An 18,317-nucleotide genomic window follows, 5' to 3' on the forward strand; every position below is an offset into this window, starting at 1 on the left:
TCACCGACAAAGATGTTGAACAAGATCAGTCCCAGCACCGATCCCTGAGGAACACCACTTGTTGCTGGTCTCCAGACGGACATTGAGCCATTGACCACAACTCTTTTGTGTGTGGCCATCCAGCCAATTCTTTATCCGAGTGGTCCATCCATCAGAGTGATGTCTCTCCAGTTTAAGATGTCATTGAGACCTTGGTGAACTTGTGTGTGTAGACCTGTCCTGTGCCCCGGTAACCCCTTCCTTCTTCCTTGCTTGCAGCCGAATACCAGACCAGTGTCCAGGAGAAATTGCCACTCATCATCGGCTCCTCTGCAGCAGGACTGGTGTTCCTCATCGCTGTGGTCGTCATCATTATTGTATGCAACAGGTAGGTCAGTCTGAGCCCATGACAGGGACTGGGGCTGTACAAGGGGGTAGTAACTGGAGACAGCGGGTGGCAGGGAAGGGGAGAATGGGGATTGGAAGATGAAGAGGGAAAGATGCCCCTGCAGTGCATCTTCAGCCCCAGTGGAGCCGTGCTGGTGCTCAGGACTCCCTTTCTTTCCAGAAGACGGGGCTTTGAGCGTGCAGACTCTGAGTACACTGACAAGCTGCAGCACTATACCAGTGGCCACAGTAAGTACTGCTCTCTCTTCGGTTTGTGTTCCTGTTCACTCACTCCTTGCAGCATGTGGGGAGTGCTCAGGCCGCCCAGCCAGGCTGGTGTGTGCATGGGTAGGCAGGAGGACCTGTGCCATCTAGATCACCCACCAGACCTCTGTCCCGCTCTCCAGACCTGGGTGTTGTTGTGTGCCATCCATGCAGCGAACATCTATGCATGCCCTATGAATCCCTGTGATATCCAACACACACCCCTGCAGCTGCTGGCACTGCACCTTGTGTTGCTATGCTAACTCCTGAGCTTTGCCTGGCTTGTGGGCAGCAGTGAAGACCCCTTTCTCAACCTACTCACCTCCTGCAGAGCACTGTTCTATGCAGGAACCGACATACCTCATGGTGCTTTTGCTAGAGCCCACCCCACTGCTTCCAGAATCCTAGTAGATATAAGATATATCTGTGTATAGGTATCTAATACAGCACATAACATGCCCTCTCTTGCAGCCTCCTTCCAACACCCCTGTGTACTGCAAGGCACATCTGCTTTCACACCCTGCCTCACCCCAGTGCATACTTATATTAACCCCTTGCTGCATGCCCTCTGAAATGCCTGTCTTTTCCCTCATCTGTCACTTACAATCCTGCTTTGTTCAAATCTCAGTCGTTGTTTACATCGTGTTATATCTGCAGCTTCAGGATTTGTGAATACCACGTTCCTGTGCAGACCTGGGCCTCCTTTAGGGAATGGAAAGCATCAGTAGTGTTTCAGCACAGGACTCACTGTTGCTTCTGCATTTACCTGAGGCAGAGCACTGAGGCTGCCAGAGCAGCACCATGCTGGCTGCAGTGCTATAACTTCCCAGGAAAGATGACACTCAAGGAAGATTATGGAAATGCAGCTCTCAGTTGTTTGTCAGCCCATGCTGCATGTGTAAACATACATTCACGCTTTCTCCTGGGGTCTGGTACGTAACATGACAACTTCAGGCTGTGATGGCATTAATAGCTGTGCCTTCACGACTGTTGGAACAGGCACAATGCCACTGGATGCAGATGAACTGATAATGGGCCTGGGATGCCTTTTAGCCTCCTCGTCACTCAAGATGCCAGTCCAAGGCACAGTGCCTGCTCGGCATCCCAGCAGCGATTGCTGCAGAGAGGCTACAGCTTATGGTTAGCAAATTGCCAAGGTGCATGGAGCCTGTAAGCACTGCAGGAACTACCCTGAATCCTACACATGGAGCCAGGAGTTGTGCCTCTGGTTGTGTTGGGCTGTGAGCTCTGTTCTCCAAATGCCCTTAATTCTGGGGCAAGCCAGAGGCCAGGAAAGGAAGTATAGAAAGGGGAGAACTGCAGGTAGGAGCTGTCTCATGGTGTAGGTAGCATGCAATGTGGCATCAGCAGTCCAGGCTCACCAGATGCCATGGTCAGTGCCTTTCACATAAGCATATCACTGTGTCTTCTGGTCTGCCTAGCAGGAGGAGCTTGGCTTTTGCAGTTTCCCCAGCATCCCCTACAGCTTGTCTTGGCAATGTTGAGGGTACAGAAGGGACCCAAACCTCAGGCAGGGTTAACTATCAGGATAACAGAGGACAGACTGTCCCTCCTGTCTTTGAGTGCTAAGCCCAGGTCTTCTCCTCCACTTCCCCATGTCTCTGATGGGATGATGGGATGAGGTGGAAGCAGCATGCAGAGGAAGCCACTGAGGCAGAGCTGCAGTCTCTACTTTTGCAGTGCTGCAGCATGAGTGTGATGTGGCATTGGTGTGTCTCTGCATCACCTCCTGAAAACAAATGCTCCTCTTGCTTTTCCTCTGGATCTGCTAAAGCCAAATCCTGCTGCAGAGGATGTGTGGTTCTCCATGGTCAGTTTGAAGTCCTAGTTCATCATGTAGCCCTCCAATGACTTATGGTCCACTCTTCATTACAATCCATCTTTAATAGTCCTGTGCAAACATGACTCTGCATGTTTTCTGTCAAATTGCTTTGCTGTGTCTGCTTCATGCCCTTCATGATGTGACTTGCTGGGGTAAAAAAAAACCAAACACCAATAGGTTTCTCTTTTCCTCGATGCCAGCCATCGGTCATTCCATTTGCATCTGTCTGTCTGACTCTCTCCCTCACCTTTATGCAGTGACTCCAGGGATGAAGATTTATATCGATCCATTCACCTACGAAGATCCCAATGAGGCTGTCAGGGAATTTGCAAAAGAAATCGATATCTCTTGTGTCAAAATTGAGCAGGTGATTGGGGCAGGTAGGTGAACTGGGAATGGCTGGCTGGCCTTCAGCAGCAGCATCTCCTTTGCGGTGTCAGGCTTTGGTGAGGATTTAGCCTTACATGTATTGGGAAGCTTAGTGGCAGTAATGTGTTGCACTTAGCCCCAACCTGGACTAGGAATAAAGTGGTCCAGTACTGGAGAAGCAAGTACATCCCCTTGCTGGAGACAAGGAGTTCCCATGTGCTTATAGTCCCATGTGCAGTGCTCCTCACCAGTGATGAATCCACCTGAAGGGAGGTCTTTGGTGTGGAGTGAGGGAGGAAGCACAGATGGTGGGTGGTGAGCTCAGGGGCATGCAGGGAGCATGGTCTCTCTCAGGGAGAAAGACAGAGATGTGGGAGGCTGCCAAGCCTCACCTGTTTCCCTCTCTTCACAGGGGAGTTTGGTGAGGTGTGCAGTGGGCATCTCAAGCTTCCTGGTAAAAGAGAGATCTTTGTGGCCATCAAGACCCTGAAGTCTGGTTACACGGAGAAGCAGAGACGGGACTTCCTGAGCGAAGCCAGCATCATGGGGCAGTTTGACCACCCCAATGTCATCCACCTGGAAGGAGTAGTGACCAAGAGCTCCCCAGTCATGATCATTACTGAGTTCATGGAGAACGGGTCACTGGACTCCTTCTTACGGGTATGAGCTCGCAGGAGCATGCAGCTTCAGAGATTATGGTGGGCCAGAGGAGGACTGGAGGGAAAGGGTCCCTTCCTTGTGCCAATATAGCATTGCCCTTCACTGTCCAGCATTCACTGTCACTGCAGCAGCTGCTGCATAGTCCAGGGGACTGTGTTTTAGCAACAGAAGTGGAGGTGGCACCAAGGCTGTCATCTGCTAAGTGTGGCTGCTCATACCAGCAAAAAGCTGTGCCTACCTGTACACATGCCCACAGATGTCTGTACAAACTCTGCTTCTGTGGCCATGGAAAGACAGTCTGACATAGCTTTAACACAGCAGGGCTTCACCTCCAGCTGCTCTGTCTAAATATTGACACGTCTGAGTTTGAAATGGATAATTCACTGTGTTGAAGGGAGATAACTTAGGAATAGGTAGCCCCTTCCAAACCCTTCTGTGCAAGGTCTGGCAGATCTGCCACCTTTGGATAACAGCAGCCATCACAGCGATGCCCATAGGGTGTGAGAGTGACTTCCAGCCCTGTGAGCTCTCCACCCTCTTTAAGAGGGAACTTCGGTATTTGTGGAATAGATGTGTATTGACATGCAGCGTAGAAAGAGGCTGCCGCTTGTTTGCCTGACCATGCCAGGCTGTGCATTCTCTCTTCTCATGTGGTCTCTTTCCCTCTTTTCCCCTAAGCAAAACGATGGGCAGTTCACAGTGATCCAGCTGGTGGGCATGCTGCGAGGCATCGCCGCAGGCATGAAGTACCTGGCCGATATGAACTACGTGCACCGGGACCTGGCTGCCCGCAACATCCTGGTGAACAGCAACCTGGTCTGCAAAGTGTCTGACTTTGGCCTCTCTCGGTTTCTGGAGGATGACACCTCTGATCCTACCTATACCAGTGCACTGGTAAAGCTGCTCTTCGTGAGGGGGAGGGATGGGTGGTGAAGGAAGGAGCCAGGGAAAGGGGAAGATCCCTTCCCTTGGACATTTTTCAGGCTGTCAGCAATGGAAATAAGGTGCCAGATGGGAAAGACCAATGAAATGAACCAAGGAAGATTTTCTCTTGCAAAAGCCTGTCCAGTTGTCCTGTGGCTGTTGATGGGCCCTATTCCTGTGGATAACTGGGTCTTCTTCCAAGCATGTCTGCAAACATCTACATGTCCTTGATAAAGCTTTTAGTTGGGATGATGCATTATAACCACCTAGCATGGCCCAGGTGGGAGTCCTCTGACATGTTTGCACAGGACTATTATGGCTGGATTGTAATGAATATTGGCCCATAAGTCATTGTTGGGGCAGTGGAGAAATCCATGGATTTCTTTTTAGCCATTTTTGAAATCTGCTTCTTGTCAGGAGCTCTGTTAATACTATACCTGATGGGGAAGACAGCATGGTTGGTATGGAGTGCTTGGTCTCCCCTTCTTGTGAAAACCAAACTATTTTGTCTGAGGTTTGTGGCTTTGAGAACATTAAGAAACATTATCTTGTTCTAGCATGTACAGGATCTGAGTCCTGTTAAGTCCTAGAAGAGCCTTAGTAGGACATGGTAGTTATTCACTGAGAAAATATGTTCCTTAAACAGTTTTGCTTATTTTTCAGCACAGGGGAAGATTTTTCCCTTCAGAAAGTCTCTTGAATTGTGAATGCTTCAAGTCCAAAGTTCTTAGTGGAAAATCATGAGGCTGCAGGACCTTAAGCAGAGCATTGCCCTGTGGCCCTGTGCTGGGTATGCCACTCTCCTGCATAACTCCTCTATGGGAGTGGAGAGCACTGATTTCTCTAGAGCTGCTGCTGCCCAGCAGGATGATGGAGAGCCCACAGCCTACCCAGTCCATCTCATTTCCACCAGTGACCAAGCATGCCATACTAAAGAGGTTCACTTCACCCTTCATTCTTGTCACAAAAGACCTTACCAGCACAGAGGGCATTTTGTCCTTCTGAAAGCTGCTATAGGAGTAGGCAGGTAGAAGGATCTGGGCTTGTTTAATACTATGAAGAGGAGGTTGAGAGGAAATCTGTAAGCGACCTGCAGTACTTGAAGGGCAGTTATGAAGAAGACAGAGCCAAACTCTTTGCAGTGGTACCAGATGGTGTAATAAGGGGCAATAGACAAAACCATAGCTTGAGAGGTTCAAGGTGAGTAACAGAAAAAGCTTCTTCCCCAGGAGGCTGGTGCAGCCTTGAGATGGGTCACCAGACAAATGAGGGGAATCATCATCCTTGATGGTTTTGTGGACTTTGCTAGACAAACCATAGACACCCTGATGTGGGGTTAGGGATAGTCCTGGGGCAGTTTTGGACAGTTGTCTTTTCCAGTTACTCTTGCTCTCTCTGTTACTATCCTGTTCTTTTTTCTTGCAGGGTGGGAAGATCCCAATACGATGGACAGCACCTGAGGCAATTCAGTACCGAAAATTCACATCAGCCAGTGATGTGTGGAGCTATGGAATAGTCATGTGGGAGGTGATGTCGTATGGCGAGCGGCCTTACTGGGATATGACCAATCAAGATGTGAGTTGTTAAGAAACAAGGAGCAGAAACACTGAAATTGGAAGCAATGCAAGGCCAAAGCATGGCTACAGCTAGACCCAGCCTGTGGCATGTCCGGAACCGTCTCTGTCATGGGACATGTGTCCAAGGTCAACACCTTTGGAAGAAGTAATGGGGATAACTTTGGCTTTTGCGCTGCTGTGGCAGAGGTTAGGGACTGTACAACACCCAGTGCAATAGGACAGGGTTAATGTGAGCACCCTCAGGGATGGTAGAGAGGTGCCCAGGAGGAAAGGGAGCAGGCAGATGGAAAAGGAAATGCTACCACTGACTTGAGAGCTCCTGGAGCAGCAAGCACATCTTCATCTACAACAGACCACAGGCATCTGGTAGAAGTTTGTTAGAGTCACAGAATGGTTTGGGTTGGAAACAACCCTTAAAGATAACTTAGTCCAACCCCCCTGCCGTGGTCAAGGGCATCTTCCACTAGAGGGTCATTAAATTTCCCATGGCAAGCTTGGACTGTGATGTGTAAGAAGCCCCTGGATAAAGCTGTGCAGCTCCATCCTTGATTATAGAGGGGATGGAGGGCTGCAGGAGCAGAATGACAAGGGTTCCCCTGGAAGAAGAGCCTCTAGCCCTTGTGCCTGTGCTTTTTCCACTGAACGTGGCAAGACCAGACATTTTCCCATGTTGTGTGATGCAGTAAGGAGAGACCAAACACACAACAGCCAAAGCTGCCTTGTGTTTGGCCCACAGAGCTGCAGCATGGCTCAGGCAGGGTGTGCTGCAAACCTTCTCTACGTGCTATAGCAAAGCTGTCTTGTGTCTGGTTCTGTTGACCAAGGTCTTGGTCCTCCCCACTGTGTGCTCCACTTTACATGTGCACAGGACTGTGGGGAGATCCAACATGTACAGCTGGCTCAGTGCACCCAGCCCTTGTCTCTTGGCATGACTGTCACCTGGGTTGTTGGCCGGAGCGAGTAGAGAGCATCACTGAAGAAAGGAAGACACAGGGGCAGCTTCCCCTGTCTGTAACTCACAAACAGACCCTTCACTGGACAGGGATGCTCTCCTCCCAATGAGCTGTTGTGCTGTGTACCTGTCCAAAAGTACAAACCCTTCTCTCTGACTCACTCATGCCTGACGCTGCAGGCTTACACATCCTTGTCAAGGTAGTGGGGATGCTCTCCGTGGCTTAGGAGACTTATGGTCATGGCTTATTGCATGTAGTCAGCAAGGCTGCATCTCAGCTGAACAAGGCCATCATCTTCTCACCGGATAGCATGACGTGGAGAGAGCTGGGAGCTATAGGAGTATGTGGTGGTGGCTGAGATGGCAGGCAGTGGGAAGTGCAGGCAGTCAGCCCCACTGCAGTGTGTCTGGTCATGCCAGTTACACTCAAAGTCCAGGAAGAGGAACATGATGAATTAAATAGGATTTATTGCAACTGTATTGATCTCTCTTTCTCTTGTAGGTGATAAATGCTATTGAGCAGGACTATCGGCTACCACCACCTATGGATTGTCCGAATGCCCTGCACCAGCTAATGCTTGACTGTTGGCAGAAAGATCGAAACCACAGACCCAAATTTGGGCAAATTGTCAACACCTTAGATAAAATGATCCGAAATCCTAACAGCCTGAAAGCCATGGCACCTCTTTCCTCTGGGTGTGTATTTCTGTCTTCCTCTTGTCCTATGGCTTCTCTTTGCAGATCTGCTGTCTTTTGTGTCCTGGTGGGTACCATCTTTGCATCCCTCTAGGCTGTTATTTCAGAGGCAGCTTGCCTTGTGATGTTTGGTCCTTTATAAGAAGGGGATTAAAAGAAGTCAAGGTCACTCTGGTCCCTTTTCCTGGACAGGTTAGGTCTGGTGAACACAGCTCACTGAGTTGGACAGTGACTCTAACTGCAGTTAAAGGAGTACATTGGTTTCACGTACACATGATGCTGGATGAGTGTGGTTGCTTTGGTAGCTGAATCTCTCATGCAATGGAGGCAAATAAAGCCTCATCAAGCAGTATGGTGTTTCCCTGGACTGGTTGGAGATACACCCAGAGAATGTATTTTCTCCTCTGTCGCAGCCATGATTTTAGAGCTGCATCCCATCAGCTTTTTTGCTGTTTGTTCTGCTCATTCCCCATTTCTGTGTTTCAGGATGAACCTCCCCCTACTTGACCGCACAATCCCAGATTATACCAGCTTCAACACTGTGGATGAATGGCTGGACGCCATCAAGATGAGCCAGTACAAGGAGAGCTTTGCCAGTGCTGGCTTCACCACCTTTGACGTAGTATCTCAGATGACCGTAGAGTAAGTACCCTGGCTTCTATTCCCAAAGCACAAGGAAAACCCTCAGCAGTTTGACAACAACTGGTTGTTTCTGGATTAGTTTTTATTCTCCCATAATGTAGTTTCTATAAAACTTGTTGCTCTGTGGACCCACTTCTGGTCCATTCTGTTTCTGGAGAACTACTTTGTGCTGCAGGTTCTGTCTTATCTCCTGATGGTGTCTGTCTGTCTGCTGCCCTGGGTCTACAGAACTCATTTCCACACTATCATGCTGCACATCCCCACTATGAAAACAAGAACCCCACAAGGGTCTCCAAAACCCAAACATGATAAAAATAGAGTATTTAGGCCAGCACCAGACCATTCTCCAGCCACTCAAGAGCACTTTTAGATTCCTCAGTCCTTTTGGATGATCAGTGGTGGCAACAAGCACACTGCAAACAAATTTCTGACTAAGAAAGGCCTCTGAAGGTCCAGATGGTTTCAGATTTGCTTGCCCTGCATCCACTGAAAACATCCCTTAGTGGCAAAGTTTTAGCAGGTTCTTAAGAGAAAGCAGGCAGCTGACATCTGTTTGTGGTGGGGTTTGAAATCCCTTGGGGCAAGATAGGACTTTGATGCTTCTGGTGAAAGATTTGTGGTTGGTTGCAGTTAACTTTAGCAAACCTGCCTAAGAAGGCACCAAGCATTAAAGCCATCTGTAAGTGCTGCAATGTCCCTGCCTTGTAACCAGGAATTCTTTTTTACTTGGTCCCTAATTCCACTCTTTGAATCTATTAATGAGTCAGAATCCACTCATGCAAACAGCCAAACTGACCGCTTCTGGCTTTCTGTTCTTACTTGCTGCTAGGAAATTCACATGGCAGTTCTGACTGTTCAGTAACATCTGTGATACAAGCCCAAGGCCCTGGGGATGTTGTTGGCACATCATATGCTTGTGTTCATACAACAGAAAGAGGGTCCATAAAATCTGAAGGAGAGGGAGAAAGAACTTTGACTAAACTGGGACATCACACTTACACCACATCCCAGCCTGCCTAAGTTTGTCTGCAGGCTGGGACACCTGGGCCAACAAAGTATCTGTGTCCAGGGCAGAAAGCTGAAGAATCACAGGGTTGTGTGGGACCACAGTCTTATTCTGGTTTACAGACATGAGTGAAGTCTTTGGTCTTCGCTCCCAATCAGAACAAAAGCTAAAGTCAAGGTGCCAGACTCATCCAAGAAGGAAAATCCTCTGGCTCAGCACATCTGGCTGGGACAGGGTCTAAAGCAAGCTCTGAAGGCTCGTGTGCCACTTGTGCTAGAGGGTTGTTTCTCACCTTTCCTTGGAGCACTTGTTTACCCATCTTTGCCCATTGACTTCCATTCTATAACAGGCAAGGGTTTTGCCACACTTAAAAATCTATTCCTTAACACTCAAGGAAGGAGAAAGGGCAACTGAAAAATCCTTACAGTCAGGTACAGGTCACGTCTCTTGAATGCCATCTGTTGCCTGATTAGAAGAATTCATGACTGAGATTTATCCACTAAGGAGGAGATGAGTAACGAACTCATCTGGAGTGACCACAGGTACGAGCAATGCAGTCACTTTCATGCTCTTGGCACAACCTTTGTCCTTCCCAGATGCCTTTTCTCTATAAAAAATAGGAGCAGTGGGAAAAAGAGATTGTTGTGATTTAGCAAAGAGGGTAAGTAACAAAAGTTTATCACTTGATGGCCTCATCAGATCAAAGCAAAAGCAGCGAGAACAACCATCATCTGCACAGGGGGGAGTGAGATTCACAATGCTGACGATGTGTGTCCCCAGGGATGGAAAAAATGGGTTACTGTGTCACAAAAAGAGAGAGATAATCTAAACATGCAAAGAAAGAAACAAAACAATGCATGGGTAGAAAACCTTAAGGCAAATTCACTTACAAACAATGAGCAGAGCCTGTGGTTTCTGTTGAGGTTCCAGTACTCCAGGGGCGATGCAGGTAGGCAGCAATTGCAAAGCTGGGGAGAGTCAAAAAGAAAGAGTAGAGGTTTCACCAGGTTTGCATGTGTTTGTTGCATACATGGAATATGCTCATATATGAACTTGTTCTGCTGTGGGAAAAACGTGGTCTTTATATGGTGTTTGTTTCTTTTCCTCCAAAAGGGACATTCTGCGAGTTGGGGTCACTTTAGCAGGACACCAGAAGAAAATCCTTAACAGTATCCAGGTGATGAGAGCACAGATGAACCAAATTCAGTCTGTGGAGGTCTGATAGCAACGTGTCCTCCTGCTCCTCTTCCTTGAGGTCCTGCTCCCCTTTGCCCTTGTATGCCCGAACTGCAGTTCTTGTGTGTTCTACATGGACCAGAGGCAGGCAGCTGCTCTGAGCATCATGGCAACAGGACGAAATGCCCTGTCATCAGCAATGAGGAGTCACCAAGAGCTTCTAGAATTTAAGCAATGGAAAAAGGGAACAAAATAAAAGACAACTATTTTGAAAAAAAAAAACAAACAGAAAAACAAAAATAGAACAAAACAAACCACAAACTATGAAATATTTTTAAATAATAATAAAGCAATTGTGTTCTTGAAAAGGGCTCCAAGACCAATGGGAGTCTCCAAAGGAAGAGAAGAGAGCAGCTTCATCTGTTTCCTCTTGCACAAGGCTGCTGCAGCTGGGCCCAGCACCTCTGGAGCAATGAGACTTCTTTGAGAAGATGAATGCAAAGAAAGGTCCCAAGAAGCACTTCTCTTTCTCACATGGGATGGTGGCTGTGGGAATGGCATGCGGTCAGCAGTCCTTCCCTAAAGCTCCCTGTTAGCAAATGAAAGGGGAGAGAGAGCTGAAGCTCTTTGGTGCTGTGGAACCAAGTGCATCTCAGAAATGGATGGACTTCTTCAAAAGATGAAGACTTTTTCTAAAAAATAATAAAAAAAAAACAAAACACACAAAAAAAAACAAACCAAGACCCCAACAAACAAATAACCTGAGACTAGAAGAGGCTGTTTCCGTCAATTGAGAAGGAATCTGTAATGCTTCAGGGGGTGGGGATGGGGAAAACCAATCCTTTTTACATCTCTTATTTTCTCTTGTCATGGAACGGTTTTGTGAGTGACAGTTTCCTAAGGGTCCGTCCATCCACCCTCCAGTGGCATCATTGTCTCATACATATCATATGCACAAGACTTTTAGTGATGTCCTCACTAGATGCCAATGATCTTTCCCCAGAAGACTTCCCAAGTACAGTATGTAGTAGTTTTTTGATTACAAATGCTGATGTGTACCTTTATTTTTCGGTTGTCATTGTTGGGAGATTTGTCCTTTTACCTTCTTTCGTTAACACCAGAATTGTGAGTTTGGGGTTGGAAATTTGGGGTCGGTTGGGGTTTTTTAATGAAAAATTACATCTCCAAGCATCATATCATTCAAGAACTTAAACCCCTTCCCTGGGGAAGGAAATTTTGCAGCTTATTGACAATATGCCAGGAAAATTGGTTGGTTTTTTTATATATGCACATTTCCTCCCATTTGCTTGTTTGTTATTTTGCAGTTTGTCACGGCCCGACCGACGTTTCTCATGTTGGGTTTCCAGTTGTTTGCCAAGGCAAAATGATCACCCACTCGATTCAGGGTTGCTGGTGCAGGGGTGAGCAGCATCGTAGGGTTTGGGGAGGGAGCTGCAGGGGAGAGGGAAAGACAGCGGAGGATGGATGGATTGTGGGAGGGAATGATAACTCCACAGCTGGCTGTCAGAGCCCTTTGGAAGTGAAATGTGTGACTGCTTAGAAAGGTGTCATTGGTGTATGGACCACAGAAAGGCAAGGGTAAGCCCCGACCTCTAAGAGGAGCTCACAGCATGTGGTTTCTTGGAATGGGAATGGTACTAGCTGCCAAGTTGTGGATGGTTTGCTACAGTGATCACACTCTGCGGTTGTGCTCTGTGTCCTTTGGGGACCCCAGTGCCTTCGTTAGATGATGTTCTGGGGGCTCTGAAAGGGCTTCAGGCTCAGCCAGTCGCCTTGAAGAGAGCCTGGGACAGCAAAGGCAAGGATTCTGATGCAGGAGCCCAGGTCTCCAGAGGCAGAATGCTGTGGTTGAAGCTGAATGATCAGTCAGTGGTTTTATAAACAACTGAAATATATACTATAGTTACTGACCAGGTCTTTGGTAATGTGTAAATGCCACCAACCAAGTACAGGAGAGTGCAAATGAGAATGAGGCTTGTTCTCCTTGTTCAGCACCTTGTATCCCTTTAAACATGCCTACCACCAGTCGCCTTCCTCTGGCCACACGTGGCATATTTCTACACATCTGGCCATGGCCAGCACAGTTTGTGTTTACAAGCCCTTGTCTGCAGTTGCCATTTGTAGGGTCCTCCACTTATTTTCAGCAGCACAGGGTGTTGAAGGCATGTTCACAGGGAGCTGGTTTGCTGTGTTTTCCAGGAGCTGCATCCAAGAGGAAGTGTGTCTGCTGTGGATAGAACTCCCAAGCTGTCTAGACTTCTGTGGCCAGACATCACCTCCCTAGACTGCTTGTAAAATATGATGCCATTTATAAAATACTTAGGATTTTCCACTTTCAGACCAGATCCAACAAAGAAGAACTTAGGAGTGGCAGCAGAGCATTCCCTACAAGGGAGAGTTATTTCCCTGCTTAGCTCTTACAGTGTCCCAGTGCTTGGTGGGCAGCATCAGCAGCAGGGCCCTTAAGTGGAGGAATTTCCCCCCCGGCCCCTGTATATCTGAACTCTCGAGTGCAGTGTTGTATTTGCATTGTGTTTTCAGTGTTTTCCTGTTCTTGCAATCAGAAGTGCATCTGTAGTCACGTTAACTTCAGTAGCAGGTGCGTGCTGGGAACACAGGGATGTATTCTGTACTCAGTGTCCACAGTGCTCCCCCTCTGACAGCAGTGCCATTGCCCTACATCTCTTTCAGGTGGCAGAATATGATATAGAGTGAGGGGTCCGTGGACTGTTTATATGCAGGTGGTGCCTGGACATAATCAGCTGCCTGTCCTATATCCAGGCGGGTTTAGCCTGTGTGTCTAAAGAAGGGATGCTTTTCATGTCGTTGCATTTAAAAAGCTGTGCTCCTGGTCAGGAAATGGACTTAAAAGACCAGCATGCAAAAATTGATGGTGTCAACTAAAGCACACAAAGTGCTGGTGCTTGCAGAGGGGACACAGAGAAACAAGAAGCTTCTCCATGTGCCCTGTCCAAGTAGAAGTGTGGAGCAGTAGCAAGAGCTTCTCACATGGTCCATCTCTGTCTCACGTTGTAGCTGCTGTATTTTAACAAGGAACTGTTGTCAGTCTTTCCCAAAGGCATGTCTGAAGCTGTTTGGTGGCAGTGCAGGGTGAGGGAAGTGTGGTGCTGTGGCAAGAGAGAGCTTTGCAAGGAGAGCTGTCTGCCTAGAAAACTCACCAGCAGATTCCTATGGGGCAGCCATGTGGAAGGAGCACATGATGCCCTTCAGTTGTCCTTCCCAGACAATTCTTGACTGTTCTCTGCCATCCCTTACATTCCTGCAGACACAAAGGAGAAGCAATGGCCAGGCAGCATCACTTCAGAGCCAGTCCTTGTTAGGGCTTGGAAGGGCACTTCAGGTCTTCATTTGGAGACATTTTGTCTTAATGCACTGAACCTCCTCACTGGCTACCATTATACACATCTACCTACCAGACCCAACCCACTGTGAAGGATGGGACCATACCAAGCTCAGTGCCATAACTCACCAAAGCCGTGGCAGCTGTCGGCAGGACAGAGAAAGCACATCCTTGTCTCTTCTTCTGACCAAAAATCACGTGTTGTCAGTACTAAAAGTGAACACATTCCCATCTGTTTATACCAGGTTTTGCTGTGACATTGGTCTGTGCTTGTGTAGGACTAATGGAGAACTGGACTTAAAACGGACATGATCCATAAACCACTGCAATTTTCCGTATCCCTCAAGCTCTCCTGGGAGCACAAGGAACCAAGTTCCTGAAAGTACTTTGGTTGGAAATGCCTCTGGAGCATGCTTCAGTGGAGGGCAGAGTCACTGGAGTGACTTTAATGTATTTATCTAATGGGTGTCAAATGTACTGCTATGAGATGTGAGTCTGATGACAAAACTCAGCTTCATGGGGAGAACATGTAACGAGGGGAAAGGCACTTGCTAACATTAACACTGTGAAATAGTTGTGCATGTGCATGTGTGCATGTGTGGATACAAGAAATAACACAATGAGATTTTCAGGCAGCTTGCTGCCATCTTCACATTTCACCTCCACCTTTCAAGCTACCTCCTAGACCCTTCTGCTCTGTTTCCCACTGCCATCTGCTGCTGAGGGTTACCTGTGTCTGGTGATGGCGGTGGGTCAGGGAGCTGAGCATGATCCTGGATTGAAAGCACGAAGTTGGTTGGCCAGTGATGAGTTCACATCATGCAGAGCATCAATGGGGCAGAGTGGAGGAAGCAAAGCACACATGGGTAGTGAAAAATTAAGATCTATTTAGTGGGTCATTGTCAACTGTTGACCACCAGCCCTCTACCTGGGATTAACAGCACAGGGGTGTGCCAGACAAAAGGAAAACCACACCTGTATGAGGCACTGCCATGAGGAATCACCTGCTGACTGTGGGGACAAAGAACCAGGGCACTATGAGCTGCACATCCCCTCCCCACGTCACCTTCCCCCTCCCCAGTAAAATCTCTCCCTTTCATAAATGTAATGGTGATCTGTGGTTTTCAGCAGCTGAAGAGCTGCTGGCTCCTCCTGCAGCCTGCTGCAGTCTGGCTTCTCCGTAGCATCCTCACCACTGGGCAGTAGCTTTCAGTGGCAGTAATTCATGCGCAGGACCTCCATGTGAGCTGGGTAAATGTGGCTGTCACAGAGTTTACTGGTCATGCAGTATTCATTTAGTATTAAGATTCAAATTTGGAGTTTTAACCCACGACTCCATGATCAGTCATTATGTATGAGAGTCATCTTGTTAGCATCACTGAGTATGTGCCAGTGTTAGCAAGAAGAGAACCGTGTGCAGGGAAGCGTTTACAACAGTACCCTGTGCAAGGCTGGGAAGAAAGCAGTGCTGCATCTATGGCTTAGAAGGTCTGCCATAAAGGGGCTGTTGGCCAGCCACAATAGCAGGACCTTGCTCTCTTCACTGACTACTTAAGTATTCTCCATCTGCAGGGTTACCTCCTGGTTTGGAATGCCATGAGCTAAGGAGAGAGGAAGCTTTATCGGTATTAGGTGCTACCTATGCTAATAATGCTTTTCCCACACCCCTTGAAGTTGTTCTTTGCATTGGTGTTAAAGGAAAGGTTCTTTCCGCATAATCATCCTGTACAGAAAACCTCTTGGTGGCTTTGAGCAGTTGAGGAAATCTCTTGTTACATTTTCCAGGTGGATTTCTACAGAAACCTGGGGTCTGCTGCATCACTGACAGTTGTATGCTCTGATGGTACAATAAATCTGTGGCTGCCTTGGATTCATGAGTCCAGAGTGTCTGGAAGTATCTCTGTTGTCTGGTTTGTTTTAGTGGAGTCTTTTTTAATGTATTTCATCTTCTTTCTAACCTGAGCGTGTCTAACCCGAGGCGTATTCAACATAGGTCTTTTTCCATCTTCAGGTATTTTACATACTTACAAGTTCTTCACATACAGGAATCAGCATTTCCTCCTCAAAGTTACATGAACAATTACTGTAGTACCAGCTTCATTTTTGCATCCTGCTGGCAGTTATCCAATGCCATTAAAGGCATCCTAATAATGATCTTCTTTGCTGTGTTCTCTTCCTCTTACATTGCAATCTCTTAGTGAAGTGTTTGACGTGCTTTCAGCTCTAGGACCAGTAGTCCTCTATATCAGCAAAATGACATTTCCTCATAGTTGTATGATCTGAGCCGTACTTGCTTGCAGTCAACACAACCACGTGCTGTCCTGGAGCTTTAGTCTGTGACTTGAGCACTGGTCCCATCTGCATCGTGTTGGTTCCACCACGTTCATTCACAGCTCAGTCCAGTTCTGCCACTGGCTCTCTCACAAGCCATTCCCACCCAAAAATTCTCTTCTGTGTTGCTGATTTCATTTTGTCATTGCAGAGAGCTGCTAGAATCCTTCTACTATGCAGAATATACAGTCGTTTATCTTCGATCCTATTTTGGCCTTGTCTTTAGACTTCTCCAAGATGATTTGCTTCTTGTAACTATTGAGCTCTTCCCAAAGACAGGACACAACTTTGGTCTGTGTTTGCTTCCATATGAGTTGCAATCTTCCATTGTTGTCTCAGAAGACTCCCTGCACTCTGAAAACATTTCCTGGGATTTACCTTACTGCTGTCCCTTTGTTATTCCTGCCAACTTCATGGGCAAATTCTATATGCAGAAATTTGCGATGGAAGCAAGAAGTCCCCACAAGTGTTTTCCTTGCTCTGCATTCCCAGCTGTCTCACAATTGATCCAGCAATTCCTCTCCATTCTCCTCCTCCCTTTCCCTAGTTCTGCAATCCATTTCTGTGCAGTCCTGTGCTTTGTAGGATGCAGTAGCAGCCCCACTCCTGTAGCACTCTGATCATTGGCTCACTCGATCCAGCCACGGACTGTTAGATACACATAGTGCCCCTGATTGCCATTCCTGCAAACAAGACTTGACCTTGCATGCCTTATTTTGTATTCTTTTTTTCAGGAAGTCCATTTTGCCTTCAGGAAAACAGAACAACAAATGTTTGGCTGATACTTTTCCAGTTCTTTTATTCCAGTGAATTTCAGGAATTTTTCAGTTGCCTCAACTGTAGCTTCTACTTCTACCTCTAAGGTCAGTCACTTCCTGCACAGATGTTATGCTGTATTCTTTGATGATTCCTACTAAGTCTAGGAGGAAAGGATTAAACTTTGTCAAGTCTTTAGCTCTGTTAGCAAAAACTAATGGAAGGAGTTCAAGGAGGACTAGGGGGAATGTTACCCTAACCCGAGGGAGGTGAATGCTGACAGTCAAATCTTGCCCATCTTGCCTTTCTTCTGCACATCCAACTCCCTGACTGCAGTCTGTGGTGAGTGAGTCTGGGAGATGGAGGCTGGCAAAAGCACCAGACCCCAACTGAACAGTGCCTGGCAGGCATTGTGGACACCAGCCTAAGAGAGAGGTGATGTGGCAAATCCATACCCTTGCTGGGTCTTTGCTAGTGGGGAATAGACGTGAAGTCTCTGATTGCTGCCAAACATCAGTACACAGTAGCCTGCATACAAGGATGTGCTTATGGGACAGCAGTTCTCTGATACACTGGTGATAATTCCATACTCCTCAACTCAAAAGCGATACACAGAAACTAGGAATTATGATCAGATACAATATCTGTATATTATATCAGATGTTATCAGGGCCTCAGGAACAGCCGGATGTCTCTGGGAGGTATAAAAGGTAAATAGATTGTGATTCTTGGTCTGGCAGAGGTGAACCACAGTGATGATGCTGTTTGGTCAGGAAAGGTGTGGATAAGAAGCAATCACTATTCTCACAATAAAAACACAAAGGCAGGTGAAGCAGAGTATTCCTTGGCACAAAGAAGAGTGGTTGAAGGGTGGAGCTCATTGCTGGAGCATGTTGAGACCAAGCATTAGATGGATTCAAAAGGTGACTGGACGAATGTGTAGGCAGATAATCTCCTCAACACAAAAATACCTCTTCCAGTTTGTGTGGGTCACAGATGCCCGGGGGCATGGGGTGTATAACAGCATTCCTACAGCACTTCTTTAATACCATTGCATTCTTGGGACTGATACCTTTTAAATCTTTTTAAAGCCCAAACACTCGATCAATCACCATTGGTTTTCCATTCTTCACTCTTTCTGGTGAAGGATTTCCATGGAGCCAGAGGGCTTCTCATGCCAAGGGAAACCTCCTACCCAGTTCCTTGTGTAACACAAGAGGCAGCGTGTCGTCAGTGCCTCCAACAACAGTAATGGCACAAAAAGGGAGGCTGTGTTGGTGATCCCTCATGCTCTGGACATGGAAGATCTTTAGAAGCATCCTTGCCTCAAATCTTCTTTTATGACTCAGAGGACCTTATGCACAGAGGGGACT

The 18,317-nt window shown here is 47.3% G+C and overlaps 1 protein-coding gene across 2 annotated transcripts in view; it reads left to right on the forward strand.

The window, feature by feature from the left end:
- The window catches only part of EPHB2 (EPH receptor B2), a 103,165-nt gene extending 91,626 nt beyond the window's left edge, over positions 1–11,539 (forward strand). Inside the window, exons 8-16 of one of the 2 annotated variants that reach the window (XM_034068196.1) lie at positions 259–367; positions 548–615; positions 2,731–2,853; positions 3,255–3,502; positions 4,181–4,396; positions 5,852–6,001; positions 7,458–7,651; positions 8,138–8,293; positions 10,413–11,539. In XM_034068196.1, coding sequence (XP_033924087.1) covers positions 259–367; positions 548–615; positions 2,731–2,853; positions 3,255–3,502; positions 4,181–4,396; positions 5,852–6,001; positions 7,458–7,651; positions 8,138–8,293; positions 10,413–10,521 — 1,373 coding nt within the window. In that variant the 3' untranslated portion in view covers positions 10,522–11,539. The remainder of the gene's footprint in view (positions 1–258; positions 368–547; positions 616–2,730; positions 2,854–3,254; positions 3,503–4,180; positions 4,397–5,851; positions 6,002–7,457; positions 7,652–8,137; positions 8,294–10,412) is intronic. The other variant, XM_034068197.1, reaches the window with a different exon arrangement.
- The last annotated feature ends 6,778 nt before the right edge of the window (positions 11,540–18,317 follow it).

Source organism: Melopsittacus undulatus, chromosome 12, assembly GCF_012275295.1.
Source record: "Melopsittacus undulatus isolate bMelUnd1 chromosome 12, bMelUnd1.mat.Z, whole genome shotgun sequence".
Classification (NCBI taxonomy): domain Eukaryota; kingdom Metazoa; phylum Chordata; class Aves; order Psittaciformes; family Psittaculidae; genus Melopsittacus; species Melopsittacus undulatus.